Source organism: Cylas formicarius, unplaced genomic scaffold (genome assembly GCF_029955315.1).
Source record: "Cylas formicarius isolate icCylForm1 unplaced genomic scaffold, icCylForm1.1 PGA_scaffold_7__23_contigs__length_41026272, whole genome shotgun sequence".
Classification (NCBI taxonomy): domain Eukaryota; kingdom Metazoa; phylum Arthropoda; class Insecta; order Coleoptera; family Brentidae; genus Cylas; species Cylas formicarius.
In genome coordinates this window covers 6759887-6775246 of record NW_026844352.1, presented here as the reverse complement: position 1 = coordinate 6775246, position 15360 = coordinate 6759887, and the positions used below count along the sequence as shown (strand labels likewise).

Below are 15360 nucleotides of genomic sequence, written 5' to 3'. Positions count from 1 at the left end.
ATAATTTTAACCATCTTGGTTACTTAATTATCAATACTGGGACATGTGAAACCAAAATACAAATCCATCATCAAAAAAAAAAAAAAAAACGAAACTCCGTCTATCTGGTGCCCGAAACATGGTATCGGGTATCGTGGAAAAGAGCATCGAACCAACTGATCCGTATTACACTCACCAGAATAAACCACAGTACCTGGAGCGTACAGCTAGCAGATCAGAAACAGCCCAAGAGGCAGTTCTTCAACTATATGGGCGGACCAATCAAAGCCCTTAATAAATATAAGACTGCATGATACTATTTACAAAACCTCTGGATTCCCCCTGCGTCAGTTTTTGTTGAGTTGAACTTGCTGACGTTTCGCCAATCATTCTGTTGACCTCTTCAGAGCTGGACTGAAACTGGCTCGCATTTTATTCTGTACCTGCTTATATATTGTTTGAGGAGGGCGGAGCTAAATGAGGGGCATAAACATCACTGATTCCCAAATTGGTGACAGGTAGAGACCTGTGTCGCGGTTAAGATTGTTAGGTTGTTTATAGATTTCTATAGAATCTCGAATTTTTCGTTGATAGAAGAATTGATTACATGCAAGAATTTTAGTTTTATCGAATAAAATTTGATTTCCGGTTTGATGATTGTATTCCGAAACTGCTGATGAGTTCTTTGTTTTAGTCTTAAGACCCTTTCATGTTATTTGTCCTTCCAATGTATTCTTGCCGCATGTGCATGGAATGCTGTAAACTCCTGGCATCTCAAATGGAATTTGGTCTTTGACGTATCGAAGAGGTTGAGAAATTTTGGACAATTGGTAAATCTTGTTTTGACGTTATATTTCTTTAGAACTTTTGGCAAGTGTAGGATGGATTGCTTTCGAGCTTATTGCTATTGGAAGGTTGTGGTGAAATGTACTTGGTGATGGCACGTTTAATATCATTAGAGAGAAGACCAGAGGTAAGGTGTTCCAGTTTTGGATTCAGTGACTCGGGCTGAGATAGTTTTACGGCTCTGTAAACAAGAGAGTTGCATTAAGGTATCGGTCTGTGTGCCTAGGTTTTCTGTAAACACAATGACCCAATGTTAGGTCCGATTTCCCATTGATAAAAATATCTAAGAATGGGAGGTTATTATTAGTTTCCAACTCAATGGTAAAACGTATGTTAGGGTGTATAGAGTTTAAATGTTTAAGAAAATCTACTAGGCTTTCTTGACCATGAGGTCAAATAACAAAAGTATCATCGACGTAGCGTTTCCATAATTTTAGTTTTAGATGGAAGCTATCAATAGCTTTCTTATATTCGCGATGTTTGGTGATAATTGAGAATCCATAGACATTTGTCCACAAATTTGGCTGTTATAAGAAAAATAAGTCCCAGACAAACATTTTTCAATTAAGATGAGAAGAAGGTTTGCTACAAGATATCTGAAATGATGTTGAGAGTTTCAGGAATAGGAACTGCATGAAACTGCTGAACCAAAAAAACAGGGTGTCACTATAATGGAAAAAGGACGAGAAAGTACTATTTATAAAACTGCTAAATTACTCCTGCAGGTGGAACCCAGAATTTCTGTAAATAGCATTACAATAGCCTGAGGGAAAAAAATAGAAGAAAATGATAAACTCAAAAGACTGAATTGCCGTTTTGATAAAACCCGTAAAATACGCTCGTCTGAATGTTGTGGAAACCCGACAAAAGGGCAGACTTCCTTTTATGGGCGTCGGGGCGTCGCGACGCCCCGAATTAGATCAAGGTCGGTGCAGCTCGAAACGAGACGGCGGCGACATGCAAAATGACGCCGACGCCGAAACCCCAGACCATTCGTTTGTCTCATGCAATGAGAACTGCAATCCGGATTGACTCACTGGGCTGGCTTCTCAATAGTTTACCTAAATACAGGGTGTCCCAGTAAGTATAACGAGGCAACGGGAAAACTGATGTTCCTAAAAATTTTTTTTTCGAAGTTATGAAACGATCGCCAGAAGGCGTAACTGGCATCTTCGATTTTAAAACCCGTTTTATGCAAAATACTCTCTTTTTAATGATACTTAGAAGTGAACACTGTTTTAAATCTGAGAAAAAATCTTTTTTGTCAGATGCTTTTTGGCTTAATGCGTTTTAATAAACTTGCAGTTACCCTGGCACCAGGTGGCGTTTTCTGACGTAATTTTTCAGTTTTTTGAATTTGTGGCGCACCCCGTACATTTTTGAAAAATTATCAAGAATAAAAGTTTATGGAGCCGTATCTACTGGGTCTTCTGGTTCAAGAATTTTTTTGGTCTCTTAAACGGTTTTTGAAAAATGTTGTTTTTAGTAGACCCTTGCACACGCGAATTTTTATTTTCTTAGAATACTTTCCGACCCCAGAGCGCCCCCATTTTCAATAAGTTCCGTAACGGGGTAAAGCTGCATTTTTGTGCTTCAAATTTTGGGCACTTATCGTGTTTCATAGCAATGTCGAAAAAACAGTCGAAAATCGCGAAAAAAAGATGGATACCGGCCTCAGATCAGGGCCATTTCTTACAAGATTATATGCCTCGTGGAGGGTTACATGTGAGGCAAATTTTAATTTTGTAGCTCCAACGGTTCGGAAGTTATTCAGGGAAAACCAAAAGACGAGAACGGAGAACGGACAGACGCAATGTTTTTCTACCGTGCTCCTGCGGACCACTATGGAACTTACGCAATATCAATCCAATTTGATTGTGAATACACCCTGTATAATGTGTCCTTCACATCTCGTCGAACTTCAAAGTTACGGCACACCAGTAAATATCAAAATTTGTACAGCAATTTAAAATTATATTTTTTCAAATATCTTGCGTTCCCTCTATTATAGACGAAACCTAAAACTCTCAACACAGTTTACGATACTGTTCATACCAAATTTAAAATTTAAAAGTTTTTCATGTATCGCCAACAATTCACACACAAAAGCGGAAATTTCTAGAATCTAGTAGAATTTTTTGCCCACAAACGACGTACCCTGTATATAAGTCCAACAATGTTTGCAATAGAGGATATAGCCCTGGATCTCCTTAGTTTCCTGGTATCCGAATTTTTCCAATGGAGTATATGTTTTTCAAAAAACTACATGTTTTCTGAAAATATGCAATATATGGTAATATTAAATGATGTCATCGCGTCTAGATTAAGGGCGAGAAATAGTGATTTTCATTTAGATTATTTCAAATATCTCGAACAGCGTATGTGTTAGACGAAAACCGTAAATACAAAAATTGTAGCCCTTGATACGGCCTAAAGCACTGTTTGAACGGATTAGCTATTTTTTGTACGAATTTTGATTTACGGTTAATAATTTACTCCCTGAAAGAACAATTTTCAGGGTCTTTTACATTTTGGTCTATCATGCATAACTAAAACACTTTGTATATAATCGAAAAAAGGTGTGAAACAAAATTTATAGCGTCGGGTCTCCCACGTATTACGGATGTAAAATTTTCCCGATCGGATGAATGGCTTTGGATGAAAAGCTGTTTTTCTGGATGCCAAAATAATCACAAAAAAATCAATAATTAAAAAAAAATTACTTCGCGTTTTTTTATTGCTCAAAATTTAAAGAGTCTAATTCTACTTCTGTCCCAAGTCTGAAGTCGGTAGCTGCAAATTTGGAGTACTTATTATGTTAAAGTTTAAGAGGTCTATGTGGGCTATATCGTCATGTAAAAGAAACTGACATCTAAAACACAGATTTGAAATTATTGCCAATTTTCAATAATAGGGAGACTCATTTTTCAGTTTTTTTAATTTGCGGCGTACCCCGTATATTTTTGAAAAATTGTCAAGAATAAAAGTTTATGGAGTCGTTTCCTCTGCGTCTTCTGGTTCAAGAATTTTTTCGGTTTTGTAAACTATTTTTGAAAAACGGTCTTTTTCGTAAACCCTTGCACACCCAATTTTTATTTTTTTTTAAATACTTCCCGACCCCCCAGCCGCCCCATTTGCAATAGGTTCCGTTACGGGGCAAAGCTGCATAGATGTGCCAAATATGAAGTCGATTGCTTCAAATTTCGGACGAGAACGGAGAACGGACAAACAGACACACATAGGGCCTACCGTTACCGAGATATAAAATTTTTATACGAGCGTAGATACTTTCGAAAAATTCGATTTCATCGATTTTCGAAAGTAACAAAGTAATTTTCTTTCAGCTTTACCCAATGTTTTGCGTTAAACAAATTAAAAACTTCTTCCTGAGTTCTTATGTTCTATTCTTTTGCTCATAAAAAGCAAGAAATTGGCATGAATTACTAGTGAAATTTAACCCAGCATCGGGGAACGGATATAAAAAAATTGTGTTCCAGTCAGAACTTATATGTATGTATACCGCAAAAATACCTGGTTTTGAAATGAAATTGTTCCAAATTTAAGCAGTTCAGTGTACAACTTATCTAAAATTATTTTAAAAATACTTTCCGACACATTTTACAGTAGACTAGTGCGAAAATGTTCTTGGGTCGCCCGGTACAACGTCGCGCAACCTTCGAAGGCCGCCGCTTCGAGTGATAGGCGCGTTTTATGCATAAGTTTATTTTTATATATATATAAATATACGCGCAACATTTATCTAATTGACATTTTCATGCGGTGATTCAGTTATCTCCAAGTGTAGGTCGTACCAGTCGGTGTTTACGCTGTCGAATGTTCGAACGTTTTCCCGCCACGAATATAGTACAAGAAATTGGACACGATCAAATACATTCGAAAGTACTAACGAAAAAACATTTAAAAAAAAACTTCGTTCAACAAATTACAAATTTGATGAAGAAAAACTTTCGGAACGTGATATATACACGAGGTACGGACCTATCTTTGTATATTTACTATCCACTTCACTTTTACTGCATTTTACTGTTACTGTTCACTGTATTTCCAAAGAAAAAAAAACAACAACTGCAATAGTATACATACTACATTACTGTTACTGTAATGTTACTGCTTACGGTCCTTTCCTGTTGCTGTTTACTGTATTTTCTAAAAAAAAAAACAAAAACTGAAATAGAATACCTACTAAATAATAATTTTTGGTTAGTTATGGATGGTTAGTCATTAATTTACTGTTACTGCATTTTACTGTAACTGTCCACTGTATTTTCAAAAAAAAAAAAACAGCTGCAATAGTATACATACCACATAATAATTCTTAGTTAGCTTTGATTAGTTAATTATATTTTACTGTTATTGTTTATAGTAATGTTACTGCTTACTGTCTTTTACTGTTGTTGTTAAATGTATTTTCTAAAAAAAAACAAACAAAAAAAACTGAAATAGAATACCTACTAAATAATAATTTTTGGTTAGTTTTGGTTGGTTAGTTAGTATTTTACTACTACTGCTTACTGCATTTTACTGTAACTGTTAACTGCTTTTTATTTTTTACTCTTCACTGTATTTTCGAAAAAAAAAAACAACTGCAATAGTATACATACGACAATAATTCTTAGTTAGCATTGATTAGTTAGTTATATTTTGTTGTTACTATTTACTGTAATGTTACTGCTTACTGTCTTTTACTGTTGCTGTTTACCGTATTTTCTAAAGAAAAAAACAAACAAACAAAAATTGAAATAGAATACCTACTAAATAATAAATTTTGGTTTGTTTTGGTTTGCTATATTTAAAAAAAAAAACAAAATAATACATCCTTTACATTTTAGTGAGATTTTGCTAGTTATTTTTTTTATTGTGACGTTATATTGTATTTTGCTGTAACTACTTACTGTATATTACTGTGACTGCTTACCGCATTTAAAAAAAGTAGATAGTATACCTAAATAACAATTCTTAGCTAGTTTTGTTTTGGTTAGTTTTACTGCAACGGTTTACTATATATGACTGTTCACTGTTTTTTTTTAACAGAGACAGTATAACTAATACATGAAAATTTTTGGTTATTTTTTGTGAGGTATTTTACCGTAACAGTTTCCTGTATTTAATTGTAACTATTTACTGTTCAATTGTACTGCTTACTGTATTTTTAAAGAAAAAACTAACTATATAATTTTTTGTTTCCTTCAAAGAATATTTGCAATTAATTTGTTTTATATTAAGGTATAAAAATTAAAAACATTTCAAATATCAGTTGTTTAAGAAAAAAAATTTTCCACTTGAAAATTAGTTCAAATAATTAATAAAAAAAAACTATGTGGACGATTTATTAGACGGAAGTAGTCTGACATATTTAAATTGCACCAGCTTTTCTCATTGGCATTTGCCTGTGTTTTTACTTCATGCTGAACACATTCTTGTGCCTGGATACTCCTACCTAGTTACTTACAACCCCTTACCCAGACAACACGCTATAAACTTGACACTGTACGACGAAACATTCACATTACGAGTTTTATTGTACAAAACTGCTTTCAAATATCTAAAATTATTAACTATTTTCCAAAAAATTAAAAAAGTTGAAATAGTACTTGGTATTTTTTAATGCATTTTTTACTCTTACTGTTTACTGTATTTCAAAAAAAAATAATTAAAGTAGTATACCTAATATACCACAATTTTTGTTTAGTTTTTGTTAGTTAGTATTTTACTGCCAGAGTTTATCGTATTGTATTGTTACTATTTACTGTTAATTGTATTTCTTTGTTACTGTTTACCGAATTTTAACGTTACTTCAACAGCCAATTCCTTGAAGGACATTGAACGTATGTTTTTGTGTAAAGAGATCCCATCATTGAGTGACTATTTGTGTGTATTTTTCTCTAAATGATCTAACTGATTGTTTGTGTTGGTGTATTTCAAAAAATTGTAATACATTTTGGGGGGTTATTTTTTTTTTATTGTAAACAATAAAAACGACTGAGAAAACGATCGATTGGTATCCAAAAACCGATGACAGCTTGCAATGCGACGCCATGTTACACGTATATATTAAGTCGCAATAACGAACAACAATAATTATCTAGCGAGGTTATTTATAGACCTGTAAATGGACTGCGCAGTGCATGGACCACGTTGAATGAAAAAAAAATGACGACATAACACAACAATCGTAAAACCTACCTTATCGAGATCGTATAGAAAGGGCAAAGCGTTCCGTTGCAAAATAACTGCCGTCTTCGCATTTGTTTTGCCGAAAAACGGAAGGTTTTGCCACCGACACAACCAGGAATTTGTACACGGTGTTGACTTGGTAGGTATGGTGTGTCTCGAAATATACCATCTTGACTTTTTATAGGAATCATAGCATTGTAGGAGAGGAAATATATTATGTTTATATAATAAACCACAATGGTATAAATGATCAACAATTACATTTTGATTCACAATTCCAGTGCCAGTGATTACGACTTATCCCATTTTTCTCGATTATCTAATTTTTTTTATTTAAACTTATTTCTTCACATAGATAATTTACAATTTCTTACTGATTCTATAAACAGAGTTAACATCTACACAGTCATAACATATTCTTTCAACAATTTAATAAAAATATTTCAAATTTTTTCACTTTTCAAACTTACAGGTAGTGAATTAAATGTTTTTTTAATCAAGAGGGTGTTAACTCATATTTTTGCTTTTGATGGTTTGATTTTTTGTATTTTTGATAAAGGTAATTCCACAACATTCTCGAAGATATATTGTAAATGTAAATATGTTTTAACTTTGTTTTCAAATGCGTTGAAAATCGTGTACATTCTTTCCTAAGATAAAAAAATTATACGATATGAATACGAAATACTTTTTTCGGGTATTGTAAAAATGAAACTTAGTGTCCAATTCAAATTTTGACAAGAAACGGCAAAAAAGACATGTCATTTTTTAAATAATAAATACCTTAATTCTTTTAAAAACGTTTTTATGAATACTATACGTCTATGGACGGGTGGAAAATTAATTTCTATTTTGAACTTTTTTTAAAATAAAAATCAAAGTTTGCCCAACACTGTACAAGCCTATATCGGTTATGGTATAAATCTGTATACATCATTTATTATTCTAATTTCATTATTATGAACCTGATTAGTAATTATTAAATATTTATGTTGTATGTTGCTCAGTTTGAAGTATTTCTTTGAGTTTTCCCTGTATAAGTTATCACTATTGGTTAGCTTATTATAATTATAAGATATCTTTAAAATTCCCCACACGGGTATTAAATATCTAAAGTGTGGTAAAAAGAATTAAATAATTAATACACGTAAACAAAAATGAGAACATAGGTAGAATTTTATTGGAAATTTTTTTCTGTTGTTCGTCAGTTTATCGTCCATCGTCATTCCTAGATATTTAAATTTAGTAACTTTCTCCAGCCGTATATCACTGATTTGAATGTTTACTTCATTTATATTTTATTTATTTATTTCATTTATTAATATTATTTTTCAATTCGTTTGAGTACAGCCGATGAAAATACACATTTAACTAGGTACTTCGAAGTAAATAAATTACAAATTTTATAGAGGCGTTTTTTTTTATTTTTTGGTCTCAAGTATTGCCTAGGTAGGGGAGGGTGGCCCACTTAAGTTTCTTATTATTTTTTGTGGCTTTTAACTATCAAGTCGAATTATTTTTTACTTTAACTGCTCCACTATCCCCTATTTATGTTATATATAATAATTAGAATTATTAATTCAAAAGCATTGAATAAAAAAAAAAAAATGATTAGTAACTATTTTTCTATAGATTAAAAAATTTGTTATTGGTACTTATAAGATTTTCGAAAGGTGTGGCTTTAGGCTAAATAAATAGAATTATTCAAAAAATAACACTTTAATTATGATGTGAAGACTCAGTGACTTAAAAAAATAAAAACCTAACCGTAATTACCAGAAGTTGTCTAGGTCAACTCAGGCTTTAAGGAATTTTTAATATGTATTAGTTTAACATTATACGAGCATTACTGGTATTATCCATATTCTCGAGGGAAACATAGAAATCCGAAAATTCCCACGCGAAAGGAAGACAGTTCCCACGCATTTAAGCTCTTGACAAACTCAATGGCGATACATACGTTAGTATTTACGAGGTTATGGCGAAAAAGTTACGAAAAAATCGACTTTATTTCACACGGGAATCGCTAGTAAACACTTCAGGTAGAAGTACGATCGCCAAATTATTTGTAACACTGTCACATGGCGAAAGAATCCAGGTATAAAAATCTGTCCCTTTCTAGGTAAGTCCCTTGCCTTACTCCTTCCAAACAATCTTTCCGCACGGGCAGCTGTTCCCCACATATAAACGGAAGGGCAGATGTGAAAAAAAAAAAGAAAGTGACCTAGTGAAGTTAGAACACTATATAGCGTGAACAGTGTTGGGCAAACTTTGATTTTTATTTATTTATTAATTAAAAAAAAAATGATTTTTTCGAATTTAATTCGAAACGTTATGTCCTTTATGTCTTACATAAAAAAAGTATTTCGTAGTCATATGGTATAATTTATCTTAGGAAAGAATGTACTCGATTTTGAAGGTATTTAAAAAGAAATGTTAAAACCAATATAACTTGCTCTTGATATTTTGCAGAGGAAAAACGCAAACGCAAAAACAATCTCCATATAGCGAAATTGAATAGACTTCTTTTTTTTTTCGTTATAAAGAGTTGTAGGCACTTGAAAAATAACAATGCACATATGTGTTCTGTAATATTTAATTATTTTATATACATATTTTAACATCTATTTAGGAACATTTTACATAAATATTTAAAACTACATTTAATGTTTCAAATAATCGGTCATTTTCTTTTGAATTTTTTTAGTATGCCAAAACGCACCTCGTACTTTGGCTTGTATTTTCACCATTTCTTCCTGATCTACCACCATAAAATCTTGCAACTCCTCACTTGTAAAGGTAATTGTTGTTTGAAACTATTTTATCCACTCGCTTGGTGGCTCTTTAATTCTGCATCCCATTTCCGTATCTCGTCTTCAAAAATTTGCGATGTCATCCATGCAGACTTGTTTGCCTTGTAAGTGACCGGCAAATACTTGATGTTCTTAAAACATCCTGAGTTAGTTGATTTTCCAATGACGACTAGCTTTATTTTTTCTCCTCCACTCATATTGGCAGCTACTAACACTGTTATACGTTCTTTAGAAAGTTTTCCAGCCACACACTTTTCGCTTCGAAATTTAAGAATTTTATCTGGCGTCATTTTGTAAAAAATACCAGTTTCGTCAGCATTAAAAATGTCGTCAGCAGGCTACTTGTCTGCTAGTTTTGGTCAAGTCTTCTCCAGTTAGTGAAGTTTCTGTCGACATCACGGGCTTCGCCACTTATCTGTTAATAATTTACACCATGTCTCTGTTTGAACTTTCCCAATCATCCTTCCGAAGCCTTGAAACCGATAATGCCAATCTGTTCAGCAAACTTTTCTGCTTTTAGTTTTACGATAGGTCCAGAGAGTGGTACATTTTTAAGACGTTGCTGTTGGAACCACTGCAACATTGCCCGATCCAAACCTTCAAATTTTGGCTTTCTTAGTTTTTTACTAAACTGCCTGCCGCTTCAGCCTGAATGATTTTTTCTTTCCACTTCCAAATCGCGGATACAGTCCACGGTGTAAGTCCGTATAGACGTACCACATCATTTTTCTTTTCTCCGCATTCTATCTCCCGAATTAAAGCAACTTTATCATCTAGAGATAAAATTTTTCGCTTACTCGCCATGCTCGCCGTATTCACTAAGTCAAATTAGAACTGATTGAAACAATAGTGTGCTTTTATACACAGCGATAAAGGCATTAACATAATCGCTTTTTACGAGAAAAACACTTAGGACGACCAAGCGGGTGGCATTTTTTAGGTTAGTTTTAAAACAACCACCCAAACCGAACTAACCAAAACCGACGTCGTAGTTTTATCAGCGAAAGATAACGGGCAAATAAAAGTCAAAAATTCAGGCCCGATTTCCGAAAACGACTTATCACCCATAAGTTATCGTTTGTCCTTGCGTTTAACTGCCTTATCGCATTCATCGCTTTCCGGTGATTCACTTCTCGAAAATCGACCGAATCCCGACACACGTGAAAGTGCGAACTGATCGGTTGCCAAAACCCCGAAATGATCGTAAATAGAAAGTAATACGTCGCGTTTGCACTTCTAAATAAATAAATTCATGAAGTAATTGATGAATTTGTTTATGAAGTTGCCGACTTGCACTGGAAAGGAGCTTCGTTAATTTAAATGACGTCTCAAAATGTCATTTAACAATTCTGCCAACATATAGCATTTTGAGGTTATTTTTGACAATTTTGATTTGGATTGGTGTTTGGTTATATAATTGAAATGTTTAAGCTCTCTGGTCTGGGCCTTGGCTAAGATAAAAATAAAAGAGGTTTAAAAGAGGTTAAAAAAGGACCCTGAACGGTTTGAACAAATTTCGAGGATGTCAAAAGAAAACATTGATAGTATATCAACTCAAGTGATGGTACAGATAAAGAAATGAACACAAATTTTAAAGATGCGATAATTGCAGAAGACAAACAAAGCACAGCTTTCAAATATTGGAGACAACTATTTCCATAAGTTGTACCAAAAGTTGGTAGAGGGATATATATATATATATATATATATATATATATATATATATATATATATATATATATATATATATATATATATATATATATATATATATATATATATGTATATATATATATGATGACACTATATTCCGGGATATCATCCGTTCGCTCGTTGAACTCCGACTGGAATCCTGCATCCGACTGGAATCCTGCAAATTCTGCATCCGACTGGAATCTTGCAGACGTTTCGCCAAAATATCACTTGGCATCTTCAATGCTCGCGCTCCGAAAACACTTCGAACACGAGCGCGAGCATTGAAGATGCCAAGTGAGATTTTGGCGAAACGTCTGCAGGATTCCAGTCGGATGCAGAATTTGCAGGATTCCAGTCGGAGTTCAACGAGCGAACGGATGATATCCCGGAATATAGTGTCATCACATTTTTCCATCCGTGAATCAATACGTGAGAATATATATATATATATATATATATATATATATATATATATATATATATATATATATATATATATATATATCAACAAACAACAAAAAACATCTTTTACAAAGCCAAAAATTGAATTTTTTTGAATAAGTTCTATTTCAAAATCAAAAGTTGATGTTTTTTTTGCATAAAATTATGCAGATATTCATCTCCAATGCCTCGTACTAAGCTTGGTAAATAATATTAAAGTAATTTACATTTTGTTATTTCCCTTAACTCTGCACCCACAGTTAAACACATTTCAAACCGCAATATTGTTTAACTAAAGCATCCATAGTATCTAGCCTGCCAGCAGGATGTTCCGGTCGACTAACACTTTCAACAACACTAGTTGCTTTTTCCATAATGGTAATCGCCTTTGAAGTTTCTATTTAATTCTGCTTTTTGTCTTTTTTTCGAGCTTAGCATTTGTCAAAGATGTGTGGTAGGAGAACCCAAAGGTGACCTATATTGAAGTCAGATTCTCGGCTATCAGTAGATTGGACTCATTTGCTCTTACTGTACTAGTGCCACTTACTAGGATTTTTTGTTCATATTTGTTAAATAAACTTGCCGTTTCATTTGATTTTTGTAATTGGGATCGCTTGCTTCATATAACACATGATGTCGCTCATACATTGATATCAAGAAGCTTGTTTGATTTGTTGTAAAATTAAAACTCTAAAAACAGTAAAATTTTAGCTTATTTAAGTCTAAGGAGATCTTAAATTATAGAAAAATTCTTACCAAAATCGGCACTGTTTACTAAGCTACATAAACTCATCTTATCTTTGACACAATTCACATTATTTAAAATTCACAAAGGGAAAACCAATCGGAAGGGGTACGCGTTTATCAGTTTATAATAACATAACCATTCTTTTTGATTTATTTTTCGCGGTTGGCATCACTGAATTGATACAAAAATCGAGGAACATTAAAACAAGTTCTATTTCGTAAATAAATTCACGGAAAACTTCGAGAAACATCCAACATCAAAGTGGTGTAATAACACACGTCGAATTTGTCCACGAAGATACTCTCGGCGTAAAACTAGCATAAGACGTCCCGAAAAAGCCAAACATGGCGCCTTTCTTTAAAAAACAACCGGCCGCACCAGGCGGAACCGGTACACGGTACGATGTAACTTTAAACCGCGATGACGTTCGAACACAACGCGGATGTCAAAATCATGTGTACGACAGAAACGCGGGTAAAATCCAAAATCGGTGAGCCTTACCTCGCGATGTTTCCCAAAATCTCCTTTTTCTCGTCACCACTCTCCTCGAACAGCACTCTATCGTCACTCACGTAAACGGACATGGCGTCTGTTACGGTAAAGTTCGCCGATCGTCCGTCAAAAACCGAAAAAATATTCTCAAACCACAAAAATAACACCGGAGCGCGGGATAACCAAACGCTACGTAAGCCTCACAGCGGTTTTCTGCTAGCGCGGGAAACAGCTGAGACCCGGTCGACGCCGACGTTCGATTCATACGCAATAGCGTTTAACCTCCGGCCAACGGACGGCGCCGGACGTGGTTTAAGCGACGCGGGAGCGTCGCCCGGCGCGATCCACGCAAATTCCGTGTTAATTTGTTGAAAAAAGCGCTAAGATCGGGCGCGAAAATACGATAACACAGGGGTACTATTTTCGACGCGGAGGAATTGTTGCCGCAACAGCGCATCGTCTACCAGCTGTGGCGGCATACGCCCCGCTCGCCCCCTCCCGGCGGACACCGCAGCATTCCAGATATGAATGTCCGCCAGCGTTCTCCCACCAAAAAGTAACTACAAATCTATTCACGGGACCGCTTTGCGTACGACGGCCGCAAAGTATCGTAAAGAGTTGTGCATTACGTACGTCTTTAATTGGTGCGATCGCACGGGGAGCGTTTGTTTTTTCGGATTTTATTGTGCGATTCGGCAGGTCTTTGGGCCAGATTCGCCGTTTTCTCAATGGGAGAGCAAAAATAAGTTCTCGGGTATAAATGCTTTGAATAAAGGAATCGGTATGTGAGAGCGTTGCTCGGCGCATTCGGTGTAAATTGAGCCTGAGTCCAGCGCATGCACCATTTTTAGAAAGCTTGCCCAACATGACCCGGTTGGGTGTACGGGACGTCCCGAATTATTTCGTATGAGAAAAAAAAATGTGGGCACGACTTAATGAAAAAACTAAATATTTTTTAAATAAAATACCTACCTATAATTTAAAAAGCTTGAAGGAAACGTTTTTCATTTTTGGCAGTGATAAAAACAAACGAAAGAGTACTATACCACACTGTGCCAGGTTCGACAAAAATAGGTCAAATAGAGACATAATTTAAAAAAAAAAAACTTTTTTTTTAATTAATTCTTTGCAAATGATGAAAAAAATAAATCAAACCTTTGAAAAAATTTAACTAATGTAATTATACTATGCAGCAAGTTCGATAAAAATTGGTCAAATGACAGATAATTAAAAAAAAAACCTGTTTTCGAAATCAGTTCCTTGTAAATGATGAAAACAAAAAAAAAATAGACAAGAAATCAAAGCTTTTAAAAAATGTAACTAATTTAATTATACAAGCTTGTGTTAAATTCGATAAAAATAAGTCACACAAATAATTGAATAAAAATTTTCTTTTTCCTTTTTCCTTGTATATGATAAGAACCAAGTTTTTTTCACAGAAAAGAAATCAAAGTACAAAAAAATGTAACTAATTTAGTTTGGTTGTTTATAAAATAATTAAATTAACAAATAAACTTCTTGTACATGATGAAAACAAAAAAAAAATATAAATAAGAAATCAACGCTTTAAAAAATGTAACTAATTTAATTTGATTAAAATAATAGCCCACTGCCAAATCCGATAAAAAAAAAGAAAAATTTGGATAGTTTTGGAGATAAAAACACCCATTTCAAAAAAAAACATTAAGTGCTGTTTATGGACCTCTAGAAAAAATAAAAAGTCGTAGTAGTGATTTGATTTTTTTTAAACGCCTTGCGACATAGTTATTTTTATTAAAAAAAAATACAATTGTTTAATGACAAAGTAGATGTAATGTATATATTTTATTAATTTTTTAAAACTATATTTCCCAGTTTTTTTAAAATTAATTCATTGCATTTTGCAATGAAATTCTCCATAACTTAGATTCTTTTGGTCTGTTAAAAGCTGTTATATAACATCCACTTAGAAAGAAGCACATATTTATAACTAAATCAAAAAATTCCTTTTATTGTTATCGCTCCCTAATAGTTGATGTATCATATAAAATTAGATTTGAATTTTCGCAAATCTCTAAAATTTAATATATTTTTTTGTAATTTACGTTTTATTTTGAAATTCAAATAAAAAAAAGTTTGCAATCTGGATATTGGATTAGAATATATATTTGA

At 33.5% G+C, this 15360-nt stretch overlaps 1 protein-coding gene across 2 annotated transcripts in view; it reads right to left on the bottom strand.

Annotated features, from left to right (window-relative positions):
• The window catches only part of LOC132705337 (transcription factor AP-4), a 150062-nt gene extending 136524 nt beyond the window's left edge, over window positions 1–13538 (bottom strand). The window contains exon 1 of one of the 2 annotated variants that reach the window (XM_060675868.1): window positions 13219–13538. In XM_060675868.1, the coding sequence (XP_060531851.1) occupies window positions 13219–13301 (83 nt within the window). In that variant the 5' untranslated portion in view covers window positions 13302–13538. Of the gene's footprint in view, window positions 1–12725; window positions 12959–13218 lie in introns of those variants that run through there. The other variant, XM_060675869.1, reaches the window with a different exon arrangement.
• Window positions 13539–15360: the final 1822 nt, after the last annotated feature.